The sequence below is a fragment of the Trifolium pratense genome, linkage group LG4, assembly GCF_020283565.1.
Source record: "Trifolium pratense cultivar HEN17-A07 linkage group LG4, ARS_RC_1.1, whole genome shotgun sequence".
Lineage (NCBI taxonomy): Eukaryota > Viridiplantae > Streptophyta > Magnoliopsida > Fabales > Fabaceae > Trifolium > Trifolium pratense.
This window is the reverse complement of record NC_060062.1, coordinates 43,937,696-43,956,615: the sequence shown is the minus strand read 5'-3', so window position 1 is coordinate 43,956,615 and position 18,920 is coordinate 43,937,696. Positions and strand designations below refer to the sequence as shown.

Genomic DNA, 18,920 nt, shown 5'->3' with positions numbered 1-18,920 from the left:
TTTCCACTTACATAAGACTTAACCCTTTATACATATACAATCTTGGTTTGTTTTCCTTACAGGCCAACAGGAGTTGGAGATCAATAACCTCGACAATGCGACAAATGAAAGTAGTATAAAAGTGTGCATTGCTAGAATGTGAGACAATCTGCAGATTCAACAAATATTTAAGGCTTCCTATTTTAGCGATATGGTATAATTTGTTAGTCTAATTTTTAAGCATCCTTTCTTATTTACTTATATCGATATCGATTAATATGAATATGACTATTTTTTCATGTGAAGGAAACAAACAGGATGTGTATTTAACTCTGATGGCAGTCATGTAAGCCATCCTTTTTTATTGATATAATGTTTGTTACTAGAAAAATCTTCTTTTTTTGTGTATTATTTTATTAGTCTAATGTTTTAGCTTATTTGTTTCCTATATTCTTATGTTGATTAATGGGAATATATTTAACTTTTCATGTGAATAAGTTGAAGAGGATAAAAGAGACTTCTATTTATTGATTTTGTAGTGCCTTAAAATTTATATAGATTGAGGGTATGTATATTGATGTTGGAGACATTCAATCAAAGGAGGGCAATCCAAATAATTTAGAAATATAAATATGTGTTTCATTTTTAAATACTATATTGTCTACAATGTGTAGGTGATATATCTCAAGAGAAATACAGAAACAAAAACAAAGTAGAATTTTTTTTTTTTAAGTTGACACTCAAGTCATGTGGTTCTTATAATTGTAATACAAGAAGTATATTGATTTAACTTGAATTAGAGGTTGTCCAAATATATAATCTTCATACGTTTATCGTATAACATGTGCCTAAATCTGGATCGGTTAAGTGTGGATTGAATATATATAAATTTTAATAGACAGTCGTATTTTAATCTAAGCACGTCATCTTAAGTTGCAATTTAAATGTTCTTTGGATAATTATCATTTGAATCAAATTAATAATTGGAGATTTTTTATATATACAACTAATGAACATATTGTTAAATTGATTTTAATTATCATTTCTTTTAACAAAAAATTATTTCATCCCTAAAATATATAAATGATCTATTTACAAGTTATAAAAAATGCAAGTATGCCAAAATTATATGCAAGTTATAAAAAAGTGAAAACAATTTTTATAATTTGGTCCATTTGCAAGAGATTAAAGAGTGAATGACTCTAATATTATTCGTTTATGTTTGTGTCAAAAACATTTTTCACTCATTCTTATACTATTAGTGCCTATAATTATGTGAATTAGAAAAAAAAAAAATTTCAATTGTTTCACATTTTCAACTTCCACATTTTAAAAATATTTTGTAACAATATAATTGCAAGCATAGAAAAAAAAAACCAAATTATAATGAATTTTGAAAAAACTAATTGTCAAACCTCTTTCCGATAGGAATCTACCTGATTTAGGGGGGATGAAGAATTTGAAGTAGTATTTCAATTTCAATTAAAAGATGAAGAATACTAATTTGTTTATGAATGACCATAAATTTCAATAAATATGAGAAACCTTAAATTACATAGAGGAGTAAAGTTAATAGTTCCGTCAAGTTGTGCGTAATTTTACAAGAAAGACCAAAGGATGAAAGACAAAAACCACCAAAGATGAATCATAAATCAATGTTGGAGATTTATTTAATTTCACTCACTCTTTTTTATATCCAATAATCAATATTTTTTTTTTGTTTCATTCTCTCATTTCTATTTTGGAGTACTTTGAAAGTCATTATTGAAAGTTCTTAAACCAAACTAAAAACAAATTCGCAATTAAATATTATTAAATGATTAAAAGACCAACTAAACAACAAGAAAAATGAGGGACATAATTAAACAAAGGAAAAAAATCTAAACAAAAAAAGAAAGAAAGAATTAACAAATTACTAAAAAAAAAAACTCTAAAAGAAGTCGATATATCAACACAAGAACTAAAATTTAGTTAAATATGAAAGATCTTGAATTGCATAGAGGAGAGTAAGAAGCTATGCTATTTGGTATGTACTTTCAAGGAATGAGATCAAAAGATGAAAAAGATAAAACTAACATATATGAATCACATTTTATAACATGAGCTTATTTCAACATTTCTCATGACTAATATTAAATTTAATTATATGTATTTATACTTATCGTAGTTATTATATTTTATTTAAAAAATATTTTAAACGTGTTTTTTAATCAAACCCATGCAACACAAAGAATTCCAATAATAAACATATATGTTCATAAAATTAAGAAACCATAGACATAGTAAGTATATATAGATACTAGCTAGCATGGAGATTTTATCATATATATATATATTGAGACTTTTGCAAGAAGAGTCATACATGTTTTGGTATTCAACTATTCATATCGTAGGTTTTATTTTGGTGTGTTTTCAAGTTTAAAGCTTATTCTATTTTTAATATCCATGTCCATTTTTCTTACTTTGTTAAGGTTCAAATTGTTCAAAGATAACAATGGAACAGATAAATCTGTTGATTTGAAATCACCGGATGGGTAGGTGTCAAAAATGATGAATTGATTTCTTACCTATGTAACTAAAGTTTTATTTTTGTTCGTCTGTAATCATGGATTCATGAATCCATTATTTTCAATTGTATCTTTCAAGTGGTATTTTTTGCTTATTTTCCTATTTTTTTTTATCTCAAAAACATGTTCAGAATGTGAGGAAGATTTGAAGGAGAACTTAGGTGAGTTTTGTCAATCCCTTGAATAATTTCCTAACTTATCAGCTACACTTAAAACAATGTCAACAAGTAAGTAGATCACCTTTTACCAACTTTTTATCCATTGTGTTTTTAAATTTACATATTTGTTATTTTTATATATGAACACATAGATGAAGACATATGGTTTTATGGACAACCTCACCATTAACACTAATCACTACAAGAAAAATCTTATTTACCAACAAAATTTATTGGCGGTTTTAGCCCTCAATAAGTTCTTGGCGGCCTAAACCGCCAATAAGTGAGAAAAATCCTCAAAACAATAAAAAATAATTTTTTTAGAACTAACTTGTAATTTAGTGGCGGTCTAAGCCGTCTCAAATTTATTGGCGGCCTAGACCGCCGGTAACTTATGCGTGTTTCAGATACACACGGTCCAAACCGTCTAAAGCAACAAGGATTAAAAAAATAATTAAATGTTAGTGTTATTTTTTCTTGTGAATTGTGATAGATGCATAGATACATGTGAGTATTATTTTTTCTTGTGAGTTGTGATAGATGCATAGATACATGTGAGTATTATTATACATGTTAGTATTATTTTTTTCTTGTGAGTTGTGAATCTTGTGATAGATGTATACTCTCATCTCTCTCTTCTCAACAACAAAACAAAACCTCTCATCTCTCTCCTCTCCTCTCAAACCTTTCCCTTTCCAAATTCACACCGTCCACCACCATATACACACCGCTCTAACCCGTACAAATCCACACAACCATCACCACTCATCTTACTTACCCACTCTCTTCACCTTCTTCACCGTTAAATCATGTTATGGCAGTCACCACAAGCTCAACCACGATCTGGGACGATCTGGGTTCTTAGATATGTTTTTTTTTTAGATCTGAGTACCATTTATATGATAAATCATCATATGGAGCAGTTTTTTTAAGATCTATTTGAGCTCACTCCATTTATCAAGCTTGTTTTCATTTCTTACTCTATTTTCTTTAGATCTCTGTTTCACTTCATCTTTTTCGTTCAGTATTTGGGATTGAGTGGTGCTGTGGTGGCAATGAAGATTTGAGGTTATTGAGGTTGTGGAAAAAACATGTGAAACAATTTGCCTTCCTGGAGAATGAAGAATGTTTTTAGGGGCAGTGATGAAGACCATGTGCTAATGAATGAAAAAATTGCCTTCCTAGAGAAAGAACGTCTGGTGCTGGAGAATTTTGGTTTCCTGAATTTTTTATTTTTTTTTAAATAATCTAGAAGTTATTGGCGGTCCTGGCCGCCTGTATGTTAAAAGTTTCACGCCATCATTTAGTGGCGGTCTTGGCCGCCAGTAAGTGCATGCAGCTGTCACGCCATGATTTAGGGGCTTGTGGCGGTCTAGGCCGCCTGCCACACTATTTTTTGACGGTTTTGGCCGCCACAAACTTACCGACGCCATATTTATTGGTGTTTTGAGGCCGCCAGCTGGCCGCCAGTAAATGGTAAGTTATTGGCGGTTTTTGCCACTTATAGAGGGCTTTTGGCCGCCAATAAATTGTTGTTTTCTTGTAGTGAATATTCATTGCAATTTCATGTTTTTCAATCGTTACCAGTGTTATGAAGAATGATATGTTGCTGATTGGAAAATGGTGTATGTATTGGTGCAAGTCAAGTATAATTTTTAATTTAGTTTTATATGTATATTCTCAATCAATTTTTTTTTTTACATAATTTTTATATATTATTACTGTAATTTTTATTAAATATATGGCTAATCTTTACTTTTTTTTATTCATTGCTAGCAACATCTCTATTTAATTTTAGGTATAAGTAAAATTCAAAACACGAAACTCAAGAGTCGTCCCCAAGAATTTTGATTATGTTAAAGCAAGCATAATCAAATTTATCCATCACTCATTCCAAAAATTAGTTAATTAACACTCTTTTTTCTATTTAATTTCATTTATAGAATAACAAATTTAGTCAAAAAAAAATATTTTTATTTATTTATAAAAATAATAAAAGGTTCAAATTGATGAAAGGTCAATGAAAAGTCGCAAGTTACAAACTATTTTTATTTTATTAAAATATCAATTATTTACATTTTTTTATTAATAGTATAGGAAAAAAGTAGTTGAAAAATTGCACAAATGAAAAAAAATGATCAAAAAAAAAATTTAGAATAAATTTTAATAATAAATAAAACTCAGCTCAACAAAGTCAATATATCAGCACAAGGCTTATGACTACATCTAATATACAAAAGTAAAAAAACAACGATAAGAAAAAAAAAGTAAGAAAGCAAAGCAAGTTGCGACTATACTACCACGATGCATAAAAAGAAAATTAAGTTCTCATGCTATTACACTATTAGAATAAAATATAATGCACCTCTTCAAACTTATGAATATTAACAGATATTCACTAAAAATTATATTAATTGTCCTTAATATACACAAATCTACTATGTAGGTTAATATTAAACAATTTTTTTTTAAATAACCTTCTTATGTTTAAATCCGAATAAAGATTATTAAATAAAAAAATTCAAAGCAAAATGAGCGGAGAAAAACCTCATAGTAAAAAAAAAAAAAATAGACAAAAAAAATCGAGACTAATAAAATCGGGATAAAATTTCACCAAGTGAATAATTGATAAGAACGAGAGGGAGGTAAGTAGATAAGTTATTTGGCATCTTAAATTGTATAGAAGGGAGTAAGCAGTAATGTTGCTATTTGATAGGTAATTTTCAGAACATGAGATCACGTGATAAAAAATGTCAAAACCACCATACTTCTTAGTTCAACATCACTCATGAGCAATATTTTCACCAAGTATAAGTATGTATGACCTCCAACTCTTATTAAAAATAAATAAATAAGGGATACATTAAAAATAAAAAGATGAGTGTTAGGGTCACACTCTCTAACACACTCGTCTGACACACTCCAATTAAAATTTGCCACATCATTAATTTCTTTTTTTCACTTACCTACTAGCAGGTTTTACCGGTTAACACACTAATACTTAATTTATTTGTATTTTATTTATCTTAAAGGACTGAAACATTCAAAAAAAAATTGTAACATTCTTTACTCTGCAAATCGTCTCTTGCGTTCGTTTCTGCAAATTTCTTTATCGTGAGTTCTATTGTCTATTTCAATTGTCTTCTTCGTGAGTTTTGATTTGACTGATTTCGTGCTCTGTGTTTCTCGCGAGCTTCCTTTTCATTTTTAGATTTCGAGTTGGGTTTTATTTTTGTTGCAGTTTTTTCCCGATCTAAATCGTTCTTGAGTCGGATTATGTTATGGGTACACTGAAGCTGAGTTTGTAATGTTTAATCCTTTTTATTTAATGTTTCTATTTCAATTATTTTGTTTTCCGTAGGTTTCTATTCAAATCAAAGAAAGATTTTGGTGTGAAATATGTTTTCCATGAAGTTTTGTTTTGGGTTATTGCATTTTTTGGCAGATCTGAATTGTTGAATCAGGGGTGATGATTTGGGAACTTCCCCCTGGGAAGCTGAAGAATAGAAGAAGACGGAACATAATTAACATGATAAATAACAATAAAAAAAAATAAAAATAAATGGTTACATGTGAAACCGGTTACAAGTTACTGAGAGAAAATAAGTGGAGATGTGGCAAATTTTAATTGGAGTGTGTTAGAGGAGTGTGTTCGAGAGTGTGACCCTAGCACTGCTCAAATAAAAGAAAGTAAAGTGATTTGTGACTAAAATTGCAACTCATATAATGAAAACTAAGATTTTATACGATGACACAAATTAAAATAAAATATGATACATCATTTCAATAAAAATTATTTTAATTTTGATAACAACTTTTTTTATTTTTACACATATATAATATTGAATATAACATATCGCAAAAAGTATTTAACAATGTATTTTAATCGAATGTGTGATTATACTTATCACAATTATTATTTTTAATTTATAAAAATATTTTAATTATGTATTTTAATCGAACCAGTGCAACGCACGGGTTTACCCCTAGTTAATGTAAAAGAGAGGTGGACATAAAAAATTCAACAAATTATTAAAATATCACAGTTAACTTGTCACATCAGCATGTTCTATGACGCATCCTCATAAATTAACGGAAGTTCAACATTTTGATCAAATTGACTAATGGAATTAATATTCAGTGTTTTTTTTTTTTTTTTTCTAATTTGGGACAATTCAGCGACTTGTTTGATAGTGAGTGACACTTTTAAGAATGAAAGTGGCTGTTTACTCTTATATTATATCTACTCTATTTTATTTTTTTTTCTCTTCTCATACTCTTCTCAAGAAAGAAAGTGACTGTTTAGTGTTTACTGTTATATTACTTACGAAATTGAGTTTTCTTCGCAGTTCAAGGAAGGAGCGGAAAAAAAAGGTGTGGGGCCTCTCTTTCTACAGTTTCTGCTGTGTTCCAACCGGAAGAAATACAGGCAATTAAAGATAAGAAACCGTATATACCGTGTGAAACAAAAGAAAAAACATTTTCTAGTATCTTATCGTTAAGGGTTGACTCGAGTCAAAGCAAGATCTGAATCAATGGCAGCTGCGTCTTCTTCATCCTCCGATCCTCAATGGATACACGACGTGTTCATCAATTTCAGGGGGGAAGACACACGCAAGAACATCGTCTCTCATCTCTACGCCGCCCTCTCGAATGCCGGAATCAATACTTTTCTTGATGACGAGAATCTTAGAAGGGGAATGGAGCTGGGACCAGAACTACGGCAAGCAATAGAAGGTTCTCGTATTTCCATAGTTGTCTTCTCCAAAACTTATACCTCATCTACTTGGTGTCTTAAAGAGCTTGAACAAATCATGAAATGCCGAAGAAATCATGGCCAGATGGTTGTGCCCATCTTTTACAACGTTGACCCATCGGATTTGCGTCATCAGAAAGATGGTTTTGGAAAAGCTTTGAAATCAACTGCAAAAAAAAGATCCTTAAGTGGGGAAAGGATGGATAATCTATATTCCAAGTGGAAGAGTGTGCTAACTGAAGCTGCAACTATATCTGGTTGGCATACCAAAAATTTCGGGTCAGTTTTTATTTTTAGAACAACCGTATTTTTCAGCTTTATAGTAAGTAATGATGTTTCAAATGATTTATTTATTTATACTCATTCTGTGTGTTTTATTTTATCAATTATTATTGAAGGAATGACGCTGAACTAGTTTCTAGAACTGTTGAAGACGTTAGGAGAAAGCTAAGCAGCAGATCATTGAATATTACCGAACATCCGGTTGGATTGGATACTCGTGTGCAAGAAGTGACTCGGTTATTTGATATTCAAACAAACAAACTTTGCTTGATAGGGATCTGGGGTATGGGTGGATCGGGTAAAACAACAACAGCCAGAGCTATCTACAACAAAATTAATAGCAAATTTGTGAGTCACAGTTTCATTGAGAATATCAGAGAAGTCTGTAACAGAGGTGATCAAGGGATTATTCTTTTACAAGAACAACTTCTTTCAAATGTCCTGAAACCAAGTCAGAAAATACACAGCACGGCATCCGGGATAACCACAATTGAGAAACTATATATGGGGAAAAGGGCACTCATTGTACTTGACGATGTTAGCACATTTGAGCAAGTAGAAGCCCTATGTGGAAATCGTAAATGTTTTGGTTCGGGAAGTGTATTGATTGTTACATCTAGAGATGTAAACATACTTAAGAAACTTCAAGTTCATTATATCTATAGCATAAAGGAAATGGACGAAATCAAGTCCCTTGAACTTTTCAGTTGGCATGCTTTTAAAGAACCGAGTCCAAAAGACGACTTCAGAGAACTCTCAAGCAGCATAGTTACTTACTGTAGAGGATTACCACTGGCTCTTGAAGTCATTGGATCTTACTTACGTGCCAGGACAATAAAAGAATGGAGAAGTGTACTATTAACGTTAGAGAGAATTCCTGATAATCAAGTGCATGAAAAACTGAGAATAAGCTATGATGGTTTAAAGAAGGATACGGAAAAGGATATATTTCTTCACATATGTTGTTTCTTTATTGGTAAGGACAGAGCCTATGTTTCAGAGATTATAGACGGCTGTGACCTTTATGCTGGTATTGGAATAACTGTCCTCATAGAGCGTAGCCTCCTAAAAGTTGAAAAGAATAATAAGCTTGGAATGCATGATTTGCTACGAGACATGGGAAGAGAGATTGTTCGTGAAAGATCAATAAAACTGCTTGGGAAGCGTTGTCGATTGTGGTTTCACGAGGATGCACATAAAGTATTGACAGAAAAATCTGTAAGAACTTTCTCTTTATAGAAATTGAAACATCTGATCATCGTCCATCACCTTACAAAGATTCTTATCACTCTTACTAATACCGGCTGCAAATTGTTGGATGCATGATCTGATTGTGTTTGCATTGTCTTGTTCAATTGCTCATCACATGCACGTTTGGGATGCTCCACTGCAGTTTTTTTTTTTTTTTTTTTTTATTTTTAACATGCAAACAAAAAATGTTTCCCCTTCCTATCTCTTAATTTTCTTCACATGCAGGGAACAGAAACTGTGGAAGGATTGGTTTTGAAGTCGCAAAGCACCAGCAATGTTTGTATCGAAACTGATACTTTCAAGGAGATGAAGAATTTGAGACTTTTACGACTTGATCACGTTGATCTTTTTGGAGCTTTTAAGTATCTTTCTAAAGAACTGAGATGGCTCCATTGGAAGCGTTTTAGTCGTGAATATATACCTGATGACTTTTATCTGGAAAATCTTGTTGTTTTTGAGTTAAAACATAGCAATATTAAACGAGTTTGGAATGAAACCAAGGTGTGATGTAAATATTTTATTTTGAAACTAAAATTTGATAACTATATATGGTTATTGTTGGCTTGTTGCCATTATTAATTTCATTTTTATTTTAAACATTTATCTTTTTGCAGTTGATGGACAAGCTGAAAATTCTCAATCTCAGTCATTCCAAGTACTTGACAAGCACTCCTGACTTTTCAAAATTACCAAATCTAGAAAAGCTCATTATGAAGGACTGTCCACGCTTGTCTGAGGTACACCAGTCAATTGGGGATCTGAGGAATCTTCTTCTGATAAATTTGGAAGGCTGTACAAGTCTTAGCAATCTCCCAGAGAACATAAATCAATTGAAGTCTTTGACCACTCTCATCCTTTCTGGTTGTTCAAAGATTGACAGGTTGGAAGAAGGCATAGTGCAGATGGAATCCTTGACAACACTGGTCATAAAAGGTACAGGTGTCAAAGAGGTGCCATATTCAGTGGTAAGATTGAACAGCATCGGGTATATATCTCTATGTGGATATGAAGGATTATCACAAGATGTTTTTCATTCTTTCATTCAGTCTTGGATGTCACCAACAATGAATTTTTCCCTTAATAACTTGGACTTTCTAACACCAATAGTTAGGAGCCTTCAACAACTCAGAACTGTTTGGATACAATGCCACTCAGAGAATCAACTAACTCAAGAATTAAAAATGATTTTTGATGATCAATATGATACTAATTATACTGAATCAGAAGCAATGCAAAGCCCAAATGATTTCTTGAGATCGCATTTGATTGGAATGAGAAGTCTCCCCACAGTCATGGATACTCTTGGCAAGAGAATATCACAGGTTCGTTCTCTATCCTCATGGCTGTTTCGTTTGGTCTAGCTTCCTAGTTTGAACATCATAATTACATAAATAACTTAGCATATGCTTATGATACAGGGATTAACAACCACCAATGGTTCGAGCAATTTTTTCCTTCCGGGTGGCAATCATCCTTCTTGCTTAGCCTATACAGGTGTAGGACCTTCAGCACCATTTCAAGTTCCTAAGGATATTGATTGTCACATGGAGGGAATAGTCTTACGTGTTGTTTATTCATCAAGATCTGAAAACATGGCAGCTGAATGTCTTACCAGTGTTTTGATCGTTAATTACACAAAGTGCACCATCCATATTTACAACCGAGACACAATCATGTCCTTTAATGATGAAGATTGGAAGAATTTAACATCAAATCTAGGACCTGGTGACGATGTGAAGATTTATGTAGCTTTTGGGCATGGATTGATTGTTAAGAAGACAATTGTGTATCTAGTATCTGGCCAGTCAATTATTGTGGAAGTTGATGATGCTAACATGGAAGTGGAGCCACCAGAGGAAGTGAACATGCAGCCGTCCCTTGAAGTGAAGGTGGAGCAATCACCAAAGCCCAGAAGTATATTTACAAGACTTCCAAACAGAATAGGTGCATTTTTATGCTTGAACCAGCAGAGAGATAAAGGCTCAAACAATTTTTGATTGGACATGCCTTTGCCATAAATGGGATTTCCTTGTTTCATGTTTGGCATTATCTTTATGGAGGGAGGAGAGACAGCTCTACTTGTGAGAACTATTCATGTGCGAACTATTTGTGTCAATTAATTTGGTTATAAAGCCAGAATGCGAATACTAGGGCAACAAAATTCTCTTCAATGGGAAGGAGCTAATCTCTTCATGTTGTCTCAGCATTTGTTGCTAGCAGACTAGGACTTGTTGCCATAACATGAAGGATTGGGACTTAGACTTTCAAGTTTTCCATGGTTTTCTTTTCTGCCTAAGTAGTGTTGTAGCAGGTTTCTTGTTAGAAGGATGTATTGTTGCTAGCTTTCTGTTGTTTCAGGCAATGTTGCTAGTTTCCTGCTGTATTTCATTCATCTTTGCTGGTTGTATTGGTGTTTTGTACTTTGCATTCATCTTTTTGGCATATATGCACTCATTTTGTATAGTTTAAGCCTTAATAAATTCTTTTCATATCAACAAAATAAAAAATGTGAATCTCAAAAGTCAAAATTTTAAGCTAAACTACGTTTTTGGACCTTCAATTTTTTTCCAAGTGATTTTAGTTCTCTACTTTACATACTTAGACTCAGGGAGTCAGGGTCCTTTCTTACGGATTATAAAATAATAATTTTCCTTTATTACTGATTATAAAATAATAATTTTTTGCTAATCATTGAAAAACGTAGAATTTGTTGTGTTTGCTAATCATAATGTAAATCGCATTATAAAAATGAAAAAAATGAATTATGAAAAAATATTTTTTTTTGGAAATGACTTTTTATTTGAAATTTTTCAAATTTATTTTTGATTCTTATTTTTTACTTTTTTTTTTTATAAACAGATATAAACTTCTATTACATACTTACTCCAGTAAATTTAACTTTTTTGAGGGAGTATTATTTTTTCTGCTATGAATGAAATCTGTGTTCAACTCCGGTCAATCCACACAAACAGAAACATCAGAGCGGGAATATTGCAAAGCTACCCTTTCATGGTTCCAAAGCTCCATCAGGTTAGCCAACTTGATTTACTCCATTGTTATTTTACGAATGAATTTGACATTATAACTTTTAAATAGCAACTATATTTAAAAAAAAAAAAACTTTTGTGAGTGGATGGTTCATGGTAATCAGTCTTCACTATTTTTTTAATTTAAAATACAGTCAAGAGTTTTTAAACAATTGAGGTTGTTGGAGATGCTCAAAATTAAATAGAGTAACCAATATTTCAACTCATGTGTCTCCATTGCGTGTTGCATTTTTAAAACACCAATAATGGGGAGAATACAAATTCATTCAACTAACAATATAGATCACATACATTGTTAATTTCTGATGTGTTGACTTTAAAATTCTGTCATGTTATCCAGCAGCCGCAATCTTTGCTGCAACGGTACACTTTCTGATATTGCAGACACCACAAAGTGACCTTAATTGAGTCTGCATCAGCCGTATTTGACTGCAATTCTCCACGATATTAAGGATCACAAGCGCAACACCTATTTAAAACTTTGATCTTAATCAATGTCTTCTACTTCATCCTCCAATCCTCAATGGATAAACAACGTGTTCATCAATTTTAGAGGAGAAGACACTCGTCAGCGCTTCATTTCTCATCTCTATGCTGCTCTAAAAAATGCCGGAGTCAACACTTATATTGACCGTCAGCTTCCAAAGGGAACCGAGCTTGGACCAGAACTATCACGAGCAATAGAAGGGTCTCATATATCTATTGTTGTTTTCTCCAAAAGATATACAGAATCAAGCTGGTGTCTTAATGAGCTGAAACAGGTCATGGAATGCCACAGAACTCATGGCCAGCTGGTTGTGCCTGTATTTTATGATATTGACCCTTCGGCTGTGCGCCACCAGAATGGTGATTTTGGAAAAGTTTTGAGAGCTACAGTGAAAAAAACATACTTTGACCCAAGAGACGACTCGGGAGACGAAAGGATGGAACATGTGCTGGCCAAGTGGAGGAGTGCACTCACCCAAGCTGGTAATATGTCGGGTTGGGATGCCAACAATTGCAGGTAAATGTAAATCAACAACACTTTCTATTTTCTTGGAACTTTTTTATGAATATTTTTTGACTTGTGATCTTTTTTCATAATATTATATATGTTCACTCTGTGTTTTATAATTATTATCCAAGGAATGAAGCTGAACTAGTGCAGCAAATTGTTGAGGACATTTCGACAAAATTAGATATCAAATTGTTGCCTATTACCAAATTTCCAGTTGGATTGGAATCCCGCGTCCAAGCAGTGATTGAGTTTACTGAAAACCAATCAAGCCAGATCTGTATCATAGGGATATGGGGAATGGGCGGATCCGGTAAAACAACCGCAGCTAAAGCCATCTACAATCAAATTAATCGCAAATTTGTGGATAAAAGTTTCATTGAAAATATTAGAGAAGTATGTGAAACAGATAATAGAGGGATTATTCATTTACAACAGCAGCTCCTTTGAGATATCTTGAACTCAAAGGAGCTGATACATAGCATTGCATCGGGGACAGATACGATTGAGAGAACATTTCAAGGAAAAAGGGCACTCATCGTGCTTGATGATGTGACCACAATTAAACAGTTAGAAGCACTATTTCGAAATCTTTCATTTTTTAGCTCAGGAAGTGTTTTCATTGTTACAACCAGAGATGCACGCCTTCTTAAGCTAGCTAACATTGAATATGTCTGTACAATGAATGAAATGGATGAAAAGGAATCCCTAGAACTTTTCAGTTGTCATGCTTTTGGACGATCTATTCCAATAAAAGAATTCAGTGAACTCTCAAGGAACGTAGTTGCTTATTGCGGAGGATTACCGTTGGCTCTTGAAGTCCTTGGTTCTTACTTATATAAGAGGACAAAAGAAGAATGGGAAAGTGTACTCTCGAAATTAGAGAGAATTCCCAATGATCAAGTGCACGAGAAGCTGAGAATAAGTTATGATGGTTTAAAGGATGACATGGAAAAGGATATATTTCTTGACATATGTTGTTTCTTTATCGGCAAGGACAGAGGCTATGTTACAGAGATACTAAATGGCGGTGGACTTCATGCTGTTATTGGAATAGTCATCCTTATAGAGCGGAGCCTTGTTAAAATTGAAAAGAATAACAAACTTGGAATGCATGATTTAATAAGAGACATGGGAAGAGAAATTGTCCGTGAAAGTTCAACAAAAGAGCCTGGGAAGCGCAGTCGATTATGGTTTCACCACGATGCACGTGATATTTTGACAAAACATTGTGTAAGAACTTTAATCTCCATCCATAATTTTATCAAGATCATAAGACTCTTTGTTTGTTTCTGAATTGTTTTGCTCTACTTAACTACTGCCTTGGCACTGTAGTATTCATAATCAGAGTGTATTTATTTTCCTTGTCAATCCTTAAAAGTATGATTAGGCTCAGTGACGGAGCCAGGAATTTTGTATAGAGGGGGCATCATAATCGTATAGTATAAATTTGTAGCATTTAATATATTTTACATTTTATTTTTTAAGCATAAATATACATCATAAATATAAAATATTGAATGATCTTCTCATTTTTCAATCTCAATAAAAATACCTCTTTATAAGACAAATACGAATATCATGTTTATCCAATAGAGCGAACATATATATCTTACAATATTATGTAAAATGTATATCCATTTACATTCCTAGAAGTCACTTGTGTGTAGTGGGGTGGAGTACAAGTTTTACACCCATAGCAACTTTAGTATTTGGATGATAAATGGATGTGGGCTTAAGTGGTAAAAGTGTCAACACATATATAGTATAAAAAAATTCTCAAAAACTTAGTGCAGGCTTGTGCCCCCATTGTCATGCATGTGCCTCCGTCCCTGATTAGGCTGCACTGCCGTAACTTGATATATCACTATGCATCTAGAGAAAAGATAAAAAAAGCTTTGCACTTACTTTTCTCTGGCCTTTTCTTCACATGTTCGGAGTGTATTTGTCATTCCTTACTAGTATGCTTAGGCCGCATTGCTGTAGCTTTATATATCCCTTTGTATCTAAAGACGAAAAAGGTTTCCCCTTACTTTTTTCTGGTTTTTCTTCACATATAGTTAACAGAAACTGTAGAGGGATTGGTTTTGAAGTTGCAAAGAACCATCAGAGTTTGCTTCAGTGCTAATTCTTTCAAGGAAATGAAGAACCTGAGACTTCTACAACTTGATTATGTTGACCTCACTGGAGATTATGGGTATCTTTCTAAAGAACTGAGATGGGTCCATTGGCAAGAATTTGCCTACAACTATATACCTGATGACTTTTATCTGGGAAATATAGTTGTTATTGACTTAAAACACAGCAATATCGAACAAGTTTGGAACGAAAGTAAGGTAGAATGTTAAAAGAGTAAAAATTGATGATAGCAATAAAGTAACTGTAGCCACAATTTCGCTTTCCATTTTTTCTCTTATTTTTATTTAAACATTTATTTTCTTGCAGTTGCTATGGAATTTAAAAATTCTCAATCTGAGTCATTCCAAGTACTTGAAAAGCACTCCTGACTTTTCAAAATCACCGAATCTAGAAAAGCTTATCATGAAGGATTGTCCAAAATTGTCTGAAGTACACCAGTCCATTGGAGATCTAAATCATCTTCTTTTGATAAATTTGAAGGACTGTACAAGTCTTAACAATCTCCCAAAGAAGATATATAAATTGAAATCTTTGAAAACTCTCATACTTTCTGGTTGCTCAAAGATTGACAGGTTGGAAGAAGACATAGTGCAGATGGAATCCTTGACAACACTGATTGCAAAAGATACAGCTATAAAAGAGGTGCCCTATTCAATAATAAGATCGAAAAGCATAGGATTTATATCCCTATGTGGATATGAAGGATTATCGCGGGATATTTTTCCTTCTCTCATTTGGTCTTGGATGTCACCAACAATGAATTCTCTACCTCGTAATTCCCCATTCGGAAACATGGCTTTGTCTCTAGCTTCCATCAATGTACAGAATAATAATGCGGGCTTTCTATCACAAATGGTTAGGAGCCTTTCACAACTCAGAACTGTTTGCGTACAATGCCGCTCAAACATTCAAATAACTCAAGAATTACGAAGAATTCTTGATGATCAATATGATGTAAATTTTACCAAATCAGAAACATCACATGCATCGCAAATCTCAAACCTTTCCTTGAGATCGCTTTTGATCGGAATGGGAAGCTGCCACACAGTCATTAATACTCTTGGCAGGAGCATATCACAGGTTCCTTCTTATATCCTCTTAGCTTTTATACCCTCTACTATATTATAATATGTTAAATCTAAATTGCCACTGGTAGCATTTACACATCAATGTTTCACTTCCAAATAATTTTACCTGGTCAATATTGTAGATTACGTGTCACCTTATAAATCACTTTGTCTTTTGGTATCATAGTATATAACTACTGTCATACAAGAATTAGATTGCTAGATTCTTCTTTATTACTAGTGAATATTGCTCCAATATTAGTAACTTAGATGGAACCCTGAATCTTGCTCTTAATGTTACTCTACCATTACTATTTTATATTTAGGAATAAGTGATTTATTTGCTAGCATCAACTATGAAGTAAAGTAAACATGGTATTGTAAATAACTCTGGCAACAACATTGTTCCTAATGTTTCAGAAAGGAGGTAACTGACAATAACAAGTGATGGGGATTCTTTAAATGTTCAGCAATGCCAATAAATAAAATAAATCTTCATTCACATAGAACAATAAGATCATAAAACTGTCGGAGTTGCTGTGCTTTTCGGAAACAATTTAGAAAATATGTGCACTTGAAATACTAAAACACAAATCAATTGAAAATGTAATATTATTAAAAAAAAAAAAAACTTGAGAATGCAATAGATGGATGATGATTGAGTTGGAATGGCTGAGGCAAACAGGCCAAATGTCTGGGAAATGAAGATGTGTGTGCAGAAATTAAAGCATTTTGATTCATGGTAGTTCCAGTAGGAAATGGAGGACACAGAACAAAGGATGCTCCCATTTCGAGTCTTAGAATTTAGATTACAAAACCCTTACATGAAATTGAATGATATAGTTATTATAGAATGCTCTTTCGGTCAGAAATATCAGTTCTCCAACTTGTTTTGGTCAGAAGTATTTGCTAACTTTCTGCTGTTGCATTGCATTACAAAACTCTTGGCTATTTTCTCTTAACTTGCTTCCTAGTTTATATTTTTCTTTATGTGGTACACTGCTGCTTTCTTTAACATATTCGCCTTTTGGAATTTCAATCGACACTCAATAAAAATCCATTTAAATAACACATACAGAATTAACTAACCATATGTTTATGATACAGGGATTAACAAGCAATGATTCTAGTGATTTTTTCCTTCCCAGTGGCAATCATCCTTCTTGGTTAGCCTATACAGGTGACGGACCTTCGCCACAATTTCAAGTTCCCGAGAATATTGATTGTGACATGAAGGGAATAATCTTATGTGTTGTTTATTCATCATCATCTGAAAACATAGGAGCTGAATCTCTTACTAGTGTCTTGATCATTAATTACACAAAGTACACCATCCAGATTTACAAGCATGACACAGTAATATCCTTTAACGATGAAGATTGGAAGAATGTAACATCAAGCCTTGAACCTGGTGACGATGTGGAGATTTTTGTAGTTTTTGGGGGTGGAGTAATCGTTAAGGAGACAGCTGTGTATCTAATTTATGGCCAGTCAATTACTACGGATTTTGAACAGTCTATTATCATGGAAGTTGAGCCATCAACTAACATGGAAATGGAGCCATCGGCGGAAGTGAATGTGCAGCTGTCACCTAAAATGGAAGTGCAACCATCACTTAACCTGAAAGTGGAGGCATCAATTACTATGGAAATAGAACATTCAATTGCTATGGAAGTTGAGTCATCAACTAACATGGAAATGGAGCCATTAGAGGAAGTGAAGTTCCAGCCATCCCCTAAAGTGGACATGCAACCATCACCTAATGTGAAAGTGGAGGCATCAACTGTTGTTAAAATCGATCCGTCACCGCAAGTGAAGATGCAGTCATCACTTATCATGGAAATGAAGCCATCACCAAAGCTCAATAAAAGTATCTTTACAAGACTTGGAAAAAGAATGGGTGCATGTTTATGCTTGAACCAGCATAGAGATAAAGGTTTAAACAATTTTTGATTGGACATGCCTTTGTCATAAGTGTGATGTGATTCCTCCCTTGTTTCATGTTTCTCAATAATTTTATGGAGGAAGGAGGGATAGCCCTAGGTTATTATATACATAAAAAGGGAATTCATGTGCTTATTATCTGTTTCAGTTAATTTGGTTATAAAGCCATATTGAAATATCTACTTGAGCAAGTTAATTTTGGGTCCTTTTTATTTCTTTCAGGCTTTGCTTGATTGATCATCAATAAAATTGGTCACTTTTTGTACCCGGGATTCCAATCCAACCAGAAATTTAGTAATTGACATCGATGTCATGACATCAATTTCTTTCAAAATGTCCTTAACAATTTTCTTCACCAGTTCACCGTCATTCCTTTGGTAACAATAATAATAATAGTTATAAACACAAAGAATAAGCATAAATTATGAAATAATCTCAACAATAATTAGCTTCATGTTCTTGAATAAGTATTGATCGATTACCTGATAGTAAAATACGGACAAACGTCGGGTCAACATACTAAAATAGGGGTATAACCAGCTGGCCATAAGTTTTTTGGCAGTCCATGATGTGTACCAGTTCTTTAAGACACCAGCTAGATCCTGCATAGTTCGGTGAGAGAACCAAAATTCAAAACATCTTGGTACTATATGTTTGTTGTGCAGGGCCGTCTCCGAGTATTTAGAGGTCCAGGGCAAAAAATAAAAATGGACCCCTTATAAAAATATAATATATC

The 18,920-nt window shown here is 33.1% G+C and overlaps 1 protein-coding gene and 1 pseudogene across 1 annotated transcript; both read left to right on the top strand.

Moving 5' to 3' along the window:
• Window positions 1-6,977: 6,977 nt before the first annotated feature.
• On the top strand, window positions 6,978-11,334 carry LOC123923844 (disease resistance protein RUN1-like). Its single transcript, XM_045976591.1, has 5 exons — window positions 6,978-7,739; window positions 7,859-8,960; window positions 9,219-9,494; window positions 9,608-10,315; window positions 10,412-11,334. The coding sequence occupies exons 1-5, from the start codon at window positions 7,240-7,242 to the stop codon at window positions 10,988-10,990; spliced, it is 3,165 nt and encodes a 1,054-aa protein (XP_045832547.1). The 5' UTR covers window positions 6,978-7,239; the 3' UTR covers window positions 10,991-11,334.
• A 531-nt stretch (window positions 11,335-11,865) lies between these two features.
• On the top strand, window positions 11,866-18,360 carry LOC123923839 (annotated as a pseudogene).
• The last annotated feature ends 560 nt before the right edge of the window (window positions 18,361-18,920 follow it).